Source organism: Dromiciops gliroides, chromosome 3 (genome assembly GCF_019393635.1).
Source record: "Dromiciops gliroides isolate mDroGli1 chromosome 3, mDroGli1.pri, whole genome shotgun sequence".
NCBI lineage: Eukaryota > Metazoa > Chordata > Mammalia > Microbiotheria > Microbiotheriidae > Dromiciops > Dromiciops gliroides.
In genome coordinates, this window is record NC_057863.1 from 81,250,580 (window position 1) to 81,262,862 (window position 12,283).

General features: G+C 40.4%; 2 protein-coding genes across 2 annotated transcripts in view; both read left to right on the forward strand.

Annotated features, from left to right (window-relative positions):
* Positions 1-2,009: 2,009 nt before the first annotated feature.
* On the forward strand, positions 2,010-2,234 carry LOC122751731 (26S proteasome complex subunit SEM1-like). The gene has a single exon (XM_043998879.1). The coding sequence runs from the start codon at positions 2,019-2,021 to the stop codon at positions 2,229-2,231; it is 213 nt and encodes a 70-aa protein (XP_043854814.1). The 5' UTR covers positions 2,010-2,018; the 3' UTR covers positions 2,232-2,234.
* Positions 2,235-2,583: 349 nt separating this feature from the next.
* The window catches only part of PLEKHM3 (pleckstrin homology domain containing M3), a 245,302-nt gene continuing 235,602 nt past the window's right edge, over positions 2,584-12,283 (forward strand). The window contains exon 1 of the mRNA XM_043997007.1: positions 2,584-3,700. The gene's annotated coding sequence lies outside the window, so the exon portion shown is untranslated. The remainder of the gene's footprint in view (positions 3,701-12,283) is intronic.

A 12,283-nucleotide genomic window follows, 5' to 3' on the forward strand; every position in this document is an offset into this window, starting at 1 on the left:
TTTCATTCTACTTACATCATCAAATGCCTTTCCATTACCCTTTTGGTCACTGACAACTTTATTCTTTGGAACAATTGTGGGGTAACATAATTGACAGCTGGTAGAGCATCACCAATAACATAATTGGTTTTGAAACTATGGGTTTTCATCTTGGCCCCAGAGATAAGGAAGCATCTCTTCTCTTTTGGTAAGGGATGGAAAAACATGAGTATACATGTCTTCCTTTGATAGAGAACAGTTATTATACATTGATCAAATCTGATGGTTGGTATCATTCAGTTCCATTGATTGACACAATTTGAAGGTGGTATACATTAAAATGAACAGATGACATCAGGCAAAAGAATGCAAAAACACCCTCACTCAAGTTGCCTAAGGCAAAGCCCATTATCTTTCAAGTCAGCATACTAGGTTCTCGTACCCACATAAATCAGTGCCCATAACGGGTACAGAGGGACCTAGGCCAAGGAGACCTAAAGACTATAACAATGATAAAATGAGGGCAGTTAGGTGGCAAAGTGGATAAATCACCGGCCCTGGATTCAGGAGTACCTGAGTTCAAATCCGGCCTCAGACACTTGACACTAGCTGTGTGATCTTGGGCAAGTCACTTAACCCCCATTGCCCCACAAAACAAAAACAAAAAAACAAAACAAAACAAAAAACAATGATAAAATGACATGGGTATAGAAATTCTAATGAAAAATGGAGATATTTTGAAACTAGCCATGGGAATCAGAGACATGTGCAGAAAAGGCCAAATTTGTCCCCAGATTCACCTTATGATGCATAAACCCCCAAAACACACTTCCACTGAAAAAGGTACCTGCCCCAGGGGTTGGCTTAGGACCCCAGGAACTCCAAATTAGGATAAGCCCTCCCCTGTAACACCCCTAGGTGGAGAATATTATAATGAGACTGATAATCAATTTATCCATACTATAACTATAACTGTCTTTCCTTCCACTATTCGAGAGATACCTTTCCACTATTCCTGTTCTCTCCCTGTGGTCACTCACAGTATTGCAATAAAACTTGGGAAACTGAGGCACTGAGTCTTCTAATTCTTTTGGGACGACTCACAATCAATTTGACCCCTAAATTCCATCCCACATCACCTATGTGCCTAATACTGTACTAAGTGCTGGGTATACAATGAAAGGCAAAAACAGTTCCTGTCCTGAAAGAGTTCACATTCTAATGGGGGAAACACACATAAACAAATAAGTCTATGCAAGATCAGACCCTATAGAGCAGATGAAAGATAATATTGGAGGGGAGGCTCTATTGGATATGTCAATAATTCAAAATCATCTAATCTAGTGAATTCTGATCATTGATCATCCTTCTTGGACTTTTGGCAGCATTTTGGGTTGTGGAACACATGTTCTCATCCAGACATTCTGACACTATCCTCTCTTGATTCTCCTCCTACCTGACTTAATCTTGTCCATCTTATTCCCTGGTTCCTCCTCCCTGACCATGGAAGACATCTATATCCACATGAGATGTCTAAACCTATAGATAGGAGGCTCAAGGAGAGGCATTGATGAATTTCTTCAATCTTGCCAACTCTTTTCCAAAGGGGACTCCCAGTCCTGCCTTGAGGGGAAAAGAAGGACCATAAGGTTGGGCACTCTGTTCTCCCATATCTGAGAGAGGTACTGCACTAGAATTACATCTATCTTTCCCCCCAAATATTTCTGGTCTAGGGACATGATTGATTTAGAACAAAAAGGCTTTCATTTTCCTTATCACTACTTCTTAAAAGGGGTAGGGTTAGCTTACAGTCACTAATTTGACCCCTTACCACCAAATATTTCACAAGAGACTATCATAGCAAGTAATGAATAGCATGTTAACCCCCACTTATCCAAGCAAATAGTAAACAGAAATCCAAAAAGTTATTCAGATTAAACTATACAAGAAAATACTCAGAGTGAATAAGCTCTTCCAAGGGAATGAAATATCTCACCTCAAATTGAAAGAGAAGGGGCTCTGCAGCAGCGGCCGCCATCATGTCGGAGAAGAAGCAGCAGGTGGACCTGGGGCTCGTGGAGAAGGACAACGAGTTTGAGGAGTTCCCGGCCGAAGACTGGGCTGGTTTAGATAAAGACGAGGACGCTCATGTTTGGGAAGATAATTGGGATGAGGACAACGTCAAGGACGACTTCTCCAATCAGTTACGAGCTGAACTGGAAAAACATGGATACAAGATGGAGACCTCATAGCAGTGCCCGGTGCTGGGAGAGATGGAGGAGTGTCCCATAGAACTGATGGCAACACCTGGGAGACGCTGCGGGCGGGAGGGAGGGAGAGGAGCCAAGGCTGGCAGGGACCTGGACCCCGCAAGGCTCCTCCTCTGTCTGATACCGGGATGTATTTTCATTTAAGGTGAATAAGAATAAATGGTTTGATCCCATCTTGTGGTCCTTTGTTGGGAAGGTGTTGAGTTGTTATTCCATGGAAGTCAATAGAGAAATCTTAACCAGCTTCTCTGGAGCCTGATGTGTTTTTTTTTTAACCTAGGCACCTTTCCCCAATTTAGCCCATGTGGATTTATTTAATAAGCCATATTTAAAATGTTTTCAAATGTTAAAAAAAAATTAAAAGAGAGAGGCCCTGATCTCACCCATGGGGAAGTTTCCTGAAGTATCTAGAGGCAAGCTAGAAAACCTTGGAGCTGGCTTCTCCCACATGTCTGTAGTAGTTCTCTTTCTCCATGTACCTGAAGAGAGTCTGGAATTACTTATATTTTCACTTGAAGAAGAAAAATGAAGAATGTCTTTCTTTTCCAGAACATTTGAGCCAACTTCTTTCCTTACACTGTCGTGCCTTGTTTGGTCACGTTCTAGTTCTTAATGAGAATCTGATGCAAAATGCCCCGTTTGGCTAGAAACCCGGGTTACCCTCATTTTCAAACCCCTACATCTCCCTACTGGCCAAGACACTCCTTGAAGGCAGGAAAAGGCCCTCTCTCGTTTGTGGCCTGGAGGTTAATATGGATTCTTGAAGGCTCTGCCAACTGGGGCACGATCTCTGTAAGGTCCCACCAAGTGGGAAAGATTTCAATTTCAGCTCCAGGGATGGATCAGCCTCGATAAGTGTTAAAGGCTTATTAGGATAATTTAATTTTCAATTCCCCAAGACCGTCTAATAAGGCTGGAGCGATCTGGATTGTTAAAGTAAGTTCCCAACCCAAACCAGAGAGGAGACTGGCAATGACTGGCTTGGTGCCAGGGCATCCCCTGAAGCTGATGATGGAGCATTCCGCAGGAGGCATAGTTGTGGTTTTCCGCGCGTGCCTCATCAGACTAGCCCTAGAGGAAACAAACAAACAGATCCGAGGGGTGAGGTTGTCTTGGGCAACACCTTCGTCGCTTCTCCCCCGTGCGGGGCGAAGAAGGCGGGGTGGTTTCCTTTTTGTGTGTGTGTGTGTGTGTGTGTGTGTGTGTGTGTGTGTGTGCCTCCTTCAGGCCTGGAACCTTGCTTGTCGGAGTCTTGGTTTCCCCAGGTTGCTGGAGGGAAGGCTTTAAGAGGAGGACCGAGACAGGCAGATTGTAAACAGAAAGCGGAGGATTGGGGGAGCAGCGCCGGCTTCGGGCTGTCATCGCGGGAGGACGAGGAGGACGAGCGGAACGAGGAGGGCAACGAGCCCTGCCTCACCTGCGCGCCGGTGTCCGGCGGGGGTGGGGGGTGGGTGAGTACCCGCCCCTCCCGTGGGCCCCTCGCGTGGGCTGTCCCTTGGGGGGCGGAGGCCTCTCGGGCTGGGGAGGGGCCACCGCGCCAGGAGGCCCTCGTGCTCCCGGGGCGAGGGAGGGTCGGTGTCCGGGCTGCACCGTGGGGTGGGGGCCCCTGGGCGGGGAGAGGGAGGAGAAGGAGCCGGCGCCCTCAGCCCAGGAGGGGCAAGACGGCAGAGTGGGCGCCCCGGAGTCCTGTCAGCCTCGGGCAGAAGCGACCCCGGGGTCCGAGAGGACCCCAGATCGTGGCCCAGACAAAGAGCCAGAGGGGTGGAAGAGGGCAGGGCCGCCCCGCGCCCACCCTTTCTCATAAATCAGCTTGTGGGATGGGGGGCATGGGAGGAATGAGCCTCTTGTGAGAGGTCTCGGGACTGGGGCTTTCTTCAAGCCCCCGGGCTCTCTTCGAGCCAGGCATTCCAGGTCTCATCCAAACTGACAGATAGGAAAGCGGGTCTGAAGATGTTTGTGGATTTTCAAGAGGGACCTGAGTTCGAGCCAGGCAGTTGTCAACCTTTTGGGGCTGTGTTTCTTTAGGAAGGGGTTGGAGAGGGGGCCCTGGTTTTTTTTTGTTTTTTAGAAATAATTTATTAAAAAGTGTTTCTACTTTCACAATGGTTCATGTATAGATATATTGTATTATAAAGATTTTTAATTTTTGAAAATTGTCTCAATTATAAGCTAAGTGTATGTATTTGCAAATGTATATGAATATGTATTATATGTATGTAATTTATTAGAAGTCCATGTATATATTTACAAATGTTAGGTATATGTATACCTTGTATGTTTAATATATGTATACTTATATATGAAATACTTTCTAAGCTATCTATGTATATTTACAAATGTGTATATATGTATACATATACAATATATACAATGTACATATATACTTATACAATATGTATACATATATGTGGTGTAAATTATTCAATATGACTATATATTTATAAATGTGTACCTACCTATACGTATATGTGTACTCTAAATTATGTAGTAAGCCACAGGGATGATATCAGTCCATAGGCTTCAGGAAATGACTGGATCAAAAAAATGAACTGGGCATAACCTCTGGTGGATTGTCATATGTCTCATTACTCACAACTAGCTAGCTGCCTGACAAATAGTAGGAGCTTAAGAAATGTTTATTGAATTAATGAATGAAATGCATTGACAGAAGCATTATGCTATTTGGAAATAGTGTTGGTATGGGCAGAGTTGAACTTTTATTTTAAAACAGTCATATACACCAGCCTTAATAAAATATTTATTCCAAATGTTTATTAGCAAATGTTATTTGCTATTGCTTTTGTGAAGATATAATTGCTTTAAATGATCAGAGGTTTGTACTGAAGACCTACAGTAACAGAACTCTTTATTGCATTTAAAATTTTCATTAAAGTTCTTAATTTTGTATGTCCTACTTAACATCAGCACCAATATTAGTGTTCAATTTTGTTGCTGCACATGTATCTATTAACTAACAATCAAGTATTCCAGATTAAGTTTGCTGCACTACAAGTAGACCAGTAATTTGAGTGAGGCAGCATGGTTCAGTGGAAAGAACATTGAACTAAGAGTCGAAAGATCTAAATTTACCACCTGTGTGACCTTGGGCCAAATCTCTTAACCTCTCTGGGCTTCAGTATTCTCATCTGTGAAATGGAGGGATTGGGTTAGATGACCTTTAAGGTCCTTTCCTGCTCTTTTTCTGGGCTGTCTAATCAGCATCTACTAACATCATTAAATGCTGATTAGGTTCTTGTCATACTCTTTCCAATCCAATGTAGATTCCTGGGTAGAGTGTTTCAAGATAAGAATTTCTGTGATTAAAGAGCAGACGCTCAGATGCTATTCAGTATCTTTCTTCTTAGTGACCTGCACTGGGTGAGACCACCTCCCCAAAGTAGAATAGAAAGATTCCAACATTTCAGGCCATTAGGAAAGTTTTCCAGAGAAGGAGTTAGTTATGTCTGCATCTACTGCACTTGCTCTTCTGCTCCTTCACACAGCACCATCCCACATGCCCAGATTTTCCCCCCAGAAAGGTGCAGAAAATGCATAGCACTTTACTTGCTTGACTGTCTTCATCAAGACTCTAGATCCTATGCAACTCTAGATTCTATGGCAAGCAGTGATGGAGGGTTAGATTTCATTTACCAAGAAAAGCATTATTTTTCTTTTCTTAGAGTAGATTTGGCATTTGACTCATAAATAACCTAACTCCATTATTACTTGGAGCCACAGAATTTCTAAAGTAGATAGATCCAAATATTCCTGGAGAACAGCATAAGCCAAATAAAGCTATGAAGTGAATGCTAGTTCAGCACATTTAAAAAAATGAACAGTTATAGCAAATTCCATTCATTAATTTTGTTGTTTCCATTTGACCTTTTCCAGACACAGAGAAGTTCTCATTATTTTCCTGGGAACTGACACAATATGATTTCAAATGAGTGTTTCTTTCTTTTATATATAACTTCTTTTATAATTTCTTTTAAGAGATATAATTTTTTAAGAACAGCAGGAGAGTCATAATTCTAAACTAAAGGTAAAAATAGGGCCACCATTTTGATTCAGAAGAGGTGCTTTTTTGTTGTTTTTGTTTTTGTGAGGGAAGAGGTGCTTTTTAATGAACATTTCATTAATATGTCTCTCTAATTGAAAATCTGTGGTTATATATTACAAGTACAATTTTGAACTTAATGTGAAATTTATCAAGCACAAAGTAGAGATCTGCAATTATCCAGTTCATTTGATTCATTTGGTTGGACCAACTATATAATTTAAGTCAAAACAAAACCTACTTGTTGGACAAGGGCACTGAATTATCCATTTGATTTGTTTACATTGATCAAACCCACTAATTTAAAAATCTCTGCTTCGATTTGTAATTTCTAAACACAGTCATAATGATATTTTTAGTAATTAAATTGGGAAAGAATATTTCGGGTTAATGAAAAGTCAGATATACAACAAACCATTTTTATTCTCAAAGATAAATGGACTAAATTGTTTCCTTGACCTAGTCTCACTTCTTGTCAGCCAACCACCCTTGTCTTCTGCAATGTCCTACTCTTCCATTACTCTCTTTCCTTCCAAGCACAGGCCTTTCTTGTTTGATGAATTGTGCCCTCTTCTGCTCCGCTCTCTCAACGGTATTTTTGTGCCAGGTTGTGAGTGCTAGAGTGTGGGACCTAAATTAGGGATCAGGAAGATGGGCTCGAATGTGGGTCCTAACACTTAGGAAGTGTGAGATATAACATTTAGCTTATCTAAGCTTCAGTTTCTTGAAAAACAGTGATAATAATTCTTGTAGTGCCTTACAAAGTTGTTGTTTTAAATGAGGTAATGAATGTAAAGAACTTCGTTAACTTAAACTACTACATAAATATTATTTTGGAAATGATAAACTCCTTGAAGAGCAAGAACTGTTCTTTCCTTTCTTCATATCGCCAATGGTTAGCATATTAAGTAAGCACTTAATACATTCTTATTGACTGACAGACCTTTGGTTCTTGTCAAACCTGACAAATTTTTCTTACTGTGTTTTCATGTTCATTCTCAAATGCACTGGGGCAATTACAGGGTTCCCTTCCCTCTTGACCCTTGGCCCTCACCTCAGAGTTGTACCATTATCGTACATAGTAAATGCTTAATAAATGTTAGAGTGGAGGCACCTCCAACCGGCAGATTTCTCAGCTTTACCCAGCTTTACTTGATGACTCTGAAAGAGACTTGTCACTTTACTCCTGTCTTGAAGTTTTCTGGGATTCCCAGAAAGGAGAGGATTAAATCCAACAGGAGTGCATTTACTGCCAGTGCTTTTGCACTCATAGGTGATCCCAGGGCTTCAGAAGAATAAGTAGCTCCTCACAATTAGTGTATGATAGATACAACAGATACAGTTTAGATACTTTAGCCTAATGCTCTCATTTGAAGCATTTGTGTACCTCTAACAGATGAGGGATTGTTAGGAGTGAAAGGTGAATTGTTACAGTTGTTTTGTTTGAATCTGAATGCTACATTTCCACTGACCAATGTTTCCTCTTAAAAAAAAAAGTTTGCTTTATAAGAAAGCAGATCATTTGTTGGACACATCTTAGTCAAAATGGGCAATTTGGTTGAAAACATTCATGTTGATCTCAAACATTTTCAATTCGGAAACATCTGTATTAGTGATTTAGCAAGAACATGTATTTGTAGTCCGGTGTATGAAAACAAATATTTTTACAAGAATCTCATCTTTGTGGAAATGTCAGCGAATGCCATAATTGGGGGAATCTGATAGGAAAGTCTCCCGCTTCTCATATAGAATAGATACACACGTTATTTTCATGTGCTACATTTAGTGTGACCCATTTTTTCCTCCCTTTTGTCTTTCTCTCAATTATACTCCATTACATTGACCTGGTGCTAAAACAGCCTCTTTTTGTTCATGTTCAAAAAAGGGGGGGGGGGGGTTGATGCAGACAAAACATTGTCTCTACCTCTCAAAAATAAGCACCAAGCGAGTAATATCATAGAGATGATTCTCTAATATTTGTCTATATGAAATACGGAGCTTAGAAAAATTTCTCTTCACCAGACAAATCAGGAGAGAAGTCTACATAAAAGAAAGGATTATGAAAGTAACTTACTGATTGTTTTTCATAGGAAGGCAATGTTTCTTCTGTTCAAATGAATAGAAGTTAACCATGTGATTAGACAATTTTATCAAAATACTGAAAACCAGAGTGAACAGATATTTCATTACTATTTCTAAGCCATTTTATTTATTTATTTTAGTGAGGCAATTGGGGTTAAGTGACTTGCCCAGGGTCACACAGCTAGTAAGTGTTAAGTGTCTGAGGCCAGATTTGAACTCAGGTCCTCCTGACTCCAGGGCCAGTGCTCTATCCACTGCACCACCTAGCTGCCCCTAAGCCATTTTATTTTTTTGTTTTTGTTTTTGTTTTTTTTGCGGGGCAATGGGGGTTAAGTGACTTGCTCAGGGTCACACAGCTAGTAAGTGTCAAGTGTCTGAGGTCGTCTAAGCCATTTTATTAGCAGCACAGTTCTCTAAATTATATTTTTTAGGAGAACCAAAGGTAAAATGCACAGGTATTCTGTTTTAATTATTCAGAATAGCATGATCCATGTCTTAACTGCTGATGCAAATTTTACACAAACTTTAAATTTCACTCAGAAACAGAGGCTTTGAGGATCATTTGTTTTAAGCCTCTGAATTAGTTAAACCTAATAAATATTCTGTCATTTTTATTATTCACTTGAAAAGACATAGTTGAGAGGTTAATTTTGCCAAATGATGTCTTCTCTACACTTAGGAAAACAATGCACACTTAATTTAGGTGCAGCTAGGTGGCAGAGTGGATAGAGCACTGGCCCTGAAGTTGGGAGGACCAGAGTTCAAATCTCACCTCAGACACTTACTAGCTGTGTGACCCTGGGCAAGTCACTTAAACCCAATTGCCTTAAAGATGCAGAGCCATGATATATACCTTGCCACAGGACCCAGATGGCTCTGGAGGAGTCAGGCTGGTGACTATATAGCCCTCCCTCTCTTAAATCCAGTGCATGGCAGGTCATGACATCACCTCTTGATTTCATGGTCCTCTTCAAGGACAAACAACAGCACACTTAATTTTTTAAAAGAGAAGCTCTACAACATTTATGTGTTCTCTAAGGTCTGCTCTGTTTCCATTTTCATAAGCTAGAAGAATAAATGAGTCAACAGACCCAAAAGTTGCACTCTTAACAACATCTTTAACCTCACGGTTTTTGTTTTTGTTTTTGTTTTCCCTTGTGACTTCAAACACATTATTTAAAATCAAATGCTAAATTGCTTTGAATTTTCCCAAATGACATGTTATCTGTCCTCTTTGGTCATTATCTTACTGATTATTAATTTTTCACTCATTAGCTTTTTATCTTCCCTTAATCTATAATGGTCATGTTACTATGGGCCAACAGTTCTTTGTCTCCTTTGGCCAATTTCTTGTGTAGTTTGAGGCTGATGCTCAGGGTTCCCCAGCTGTCCCATGTTCATGGTCTAGCTAACACCAGGACTATCCGAGGAACCCACAAAGTTTTAAATGGTGATTGAGCCTGTGTAGTCAAGACTAAATAAGTTTTGGGGTGTTCCAGGAAAGTATTCTCCTAATTATAAAAAGTTAATCTTTGCTCTGCTTTTATTTTCTATGTAGGGAAATTAGATGATGTGGTGGTTAGTTTGGGTAAAGCCCAGTAGTAGTAGTAGTAGTAGTAGTAGTAGTAGTAGTAGTAGTAGTAGTTGTAGTAGTAGTAGTAGTAGAAGAAGAAGAAGAATTGAATTACATTGCACTTCCTCTGCTAAGCTTAATGTGAGCAGATATTGAGAATTCTAGTTGTGGAAGGTCTTTGGAAAACACAAATCCTTGCCTGAAGCATGGATCTCCTCTACAACATGCCTGAGAATGGGGTCATTTAGCCATTGCTTTACAAAACTTAATTGGCAGAATCTGCCCCTGGAGGCAGCCCATTCTATTTTTAGATAGTTCTAATTGTTAGGAAGTGCTTCCTTACATTACACTGAAAACAGCCTCTCTATACTTCCCACTCACCGGTCCGATCTTTTTCACATAATATCACTTAGTATATTATAAGAAAGATAGCATGCTTTTCCATCAGGGTCAGAGAAAAGTACCTGATAAGATATTTTTGTTGTGAAGAGGTTGCTAGTAAAATATAGTAATATCTCTCAAGAGATGATGCAAAGGAATCTATCCTTTTGCCCTTCAACACTAGCCACTCTTTTTCGCCTTATAGTCTTTTGACTATAATTAGGGGGCGCAGTAGATAGAGCCCTGGGCCTGGAGTCAGAAGAGCCAGGTTCAAATCCAGGTTCAGATACTTTACTAGTTGTGTGACCCTAGACAAGTCACTTAACCACTCTCTGCCTCAGGTTCCTCAATTGTAAAATGAGGATAATAATAATAACACCTATGGATTAAGCGTAGTGCTTAGCACAGTGCCTGGTACATCATAGGCATTTAATAAATGCTTCTTTCTTCCTTCATTTTGCTTTCTTATGTTTGCTTGGCTGTAGTCTTTCCCCCCTATCCTTCATGGGCTTCATTCACCTTGTAATTACAGGTTGTAATCTTTCCCTTTCATCTTTGTTGATGTCACCGTATTGGCATTTTAATGTTATCATGTGGTTCAGATTTATAAAGGTTTTCCTATGAATGCTATAGTGGTCTGGGTAGGTCAAGTGAGCTGACTAGAGGACATGGGAGTGGGGGTGGGGATGAAGAGGGGGACGATGTCAGTCAAGAGGACTAATCCATAGTGCACTGTAAAGGTAAAGGACCAAAGATCTCTTCATGTGTATAAGAGGCCAGGGAAAAGATTAGCTAAGGGGACATGGCACCACCTTGGAGCTGGTGTCTAGGGGGTTTCCAGAGGGGGAGCTGATGTCAGAATTTTGGAGAGTGGCCCTAAGGGCAGATCCAAGAGGTCTGGGTCCTTGGTCTTACCTCATCTTTAGCTGTAGAGGTGCATGAGCTTAATTTTTGGAAGTGAATGAAGCATGACATAATGCAAAGAGCAGTGGGTTTGAGGTCAGACTCCTGGAGCAGAACTTCCAGTCCTGCTTCTTCCTGCCCAGGTGTGTGACCTTGAGCAAGTTTCTTTGCTTTGCTGGGCCTCCTTTTCCTCATCTGTTAAAATGAGGGAGTTGGTATACCCAAAGGGTTATAGAACTGTGCATACCCTTTGATCCAGCAATACCATTGCTGCGTTTATATCCCAAAGACATCCCTGAAAAGAGAAAAAGACTATTTGTACAAAAATATTTCTAGTAGCTCTTTTTGTGGTGGCTAAGAATCGCAAATCAAAGGAATGCCCATCAACTGGGGAATGGCTAAACAAACTGTGGTATATTATGGTGATAGAATATTATTGTGCTATAAGAAATGACAAGCAGGATGACTTCAGTAAGGCCTGGAGAGACTTGTATGAACTGATGTAAAGTGAAGAGAGCAGAACCAAGAGAACATTGTGCACAGAGACAGCAATATTGTTTGATGAAGAACTGTGAATGATTTGACTTTTCTCAACATTATAATGATTCAAGACAATTCCAAAGGACTATTGATGAAACATACTATCTACCTCCAAAGAAAGAACTGATATTGATGTAACACAGACTGAAGGATGCTATTTTTCACTTTAAAATTTTTTTCTTTTAATGAAGTTTTCTTGTACAAAATGACAACTATGGTAATACTTTGCATAATCATACATGTATAACCCATATCTGATTGCTTCCCACCTTAGGGAGGGGAGAGGGGAGGAAGGGAAGGAGGGATAAAAATTGGAAGCCAAAAGTATAAATAAAAATGTTTATTACATTAAAACAATAAATGAAAAAATGTGAGAGCAAAAAAAAAAAAAAAGAGGGAATTGGAATAGATCTCCCAAGGCTCTTTCCAACTTTAATTCTATGATTCTAAATAGACTGGAGTCCAGGAAGACTGTTCAGAGGATTCAGGAAGGGTAAT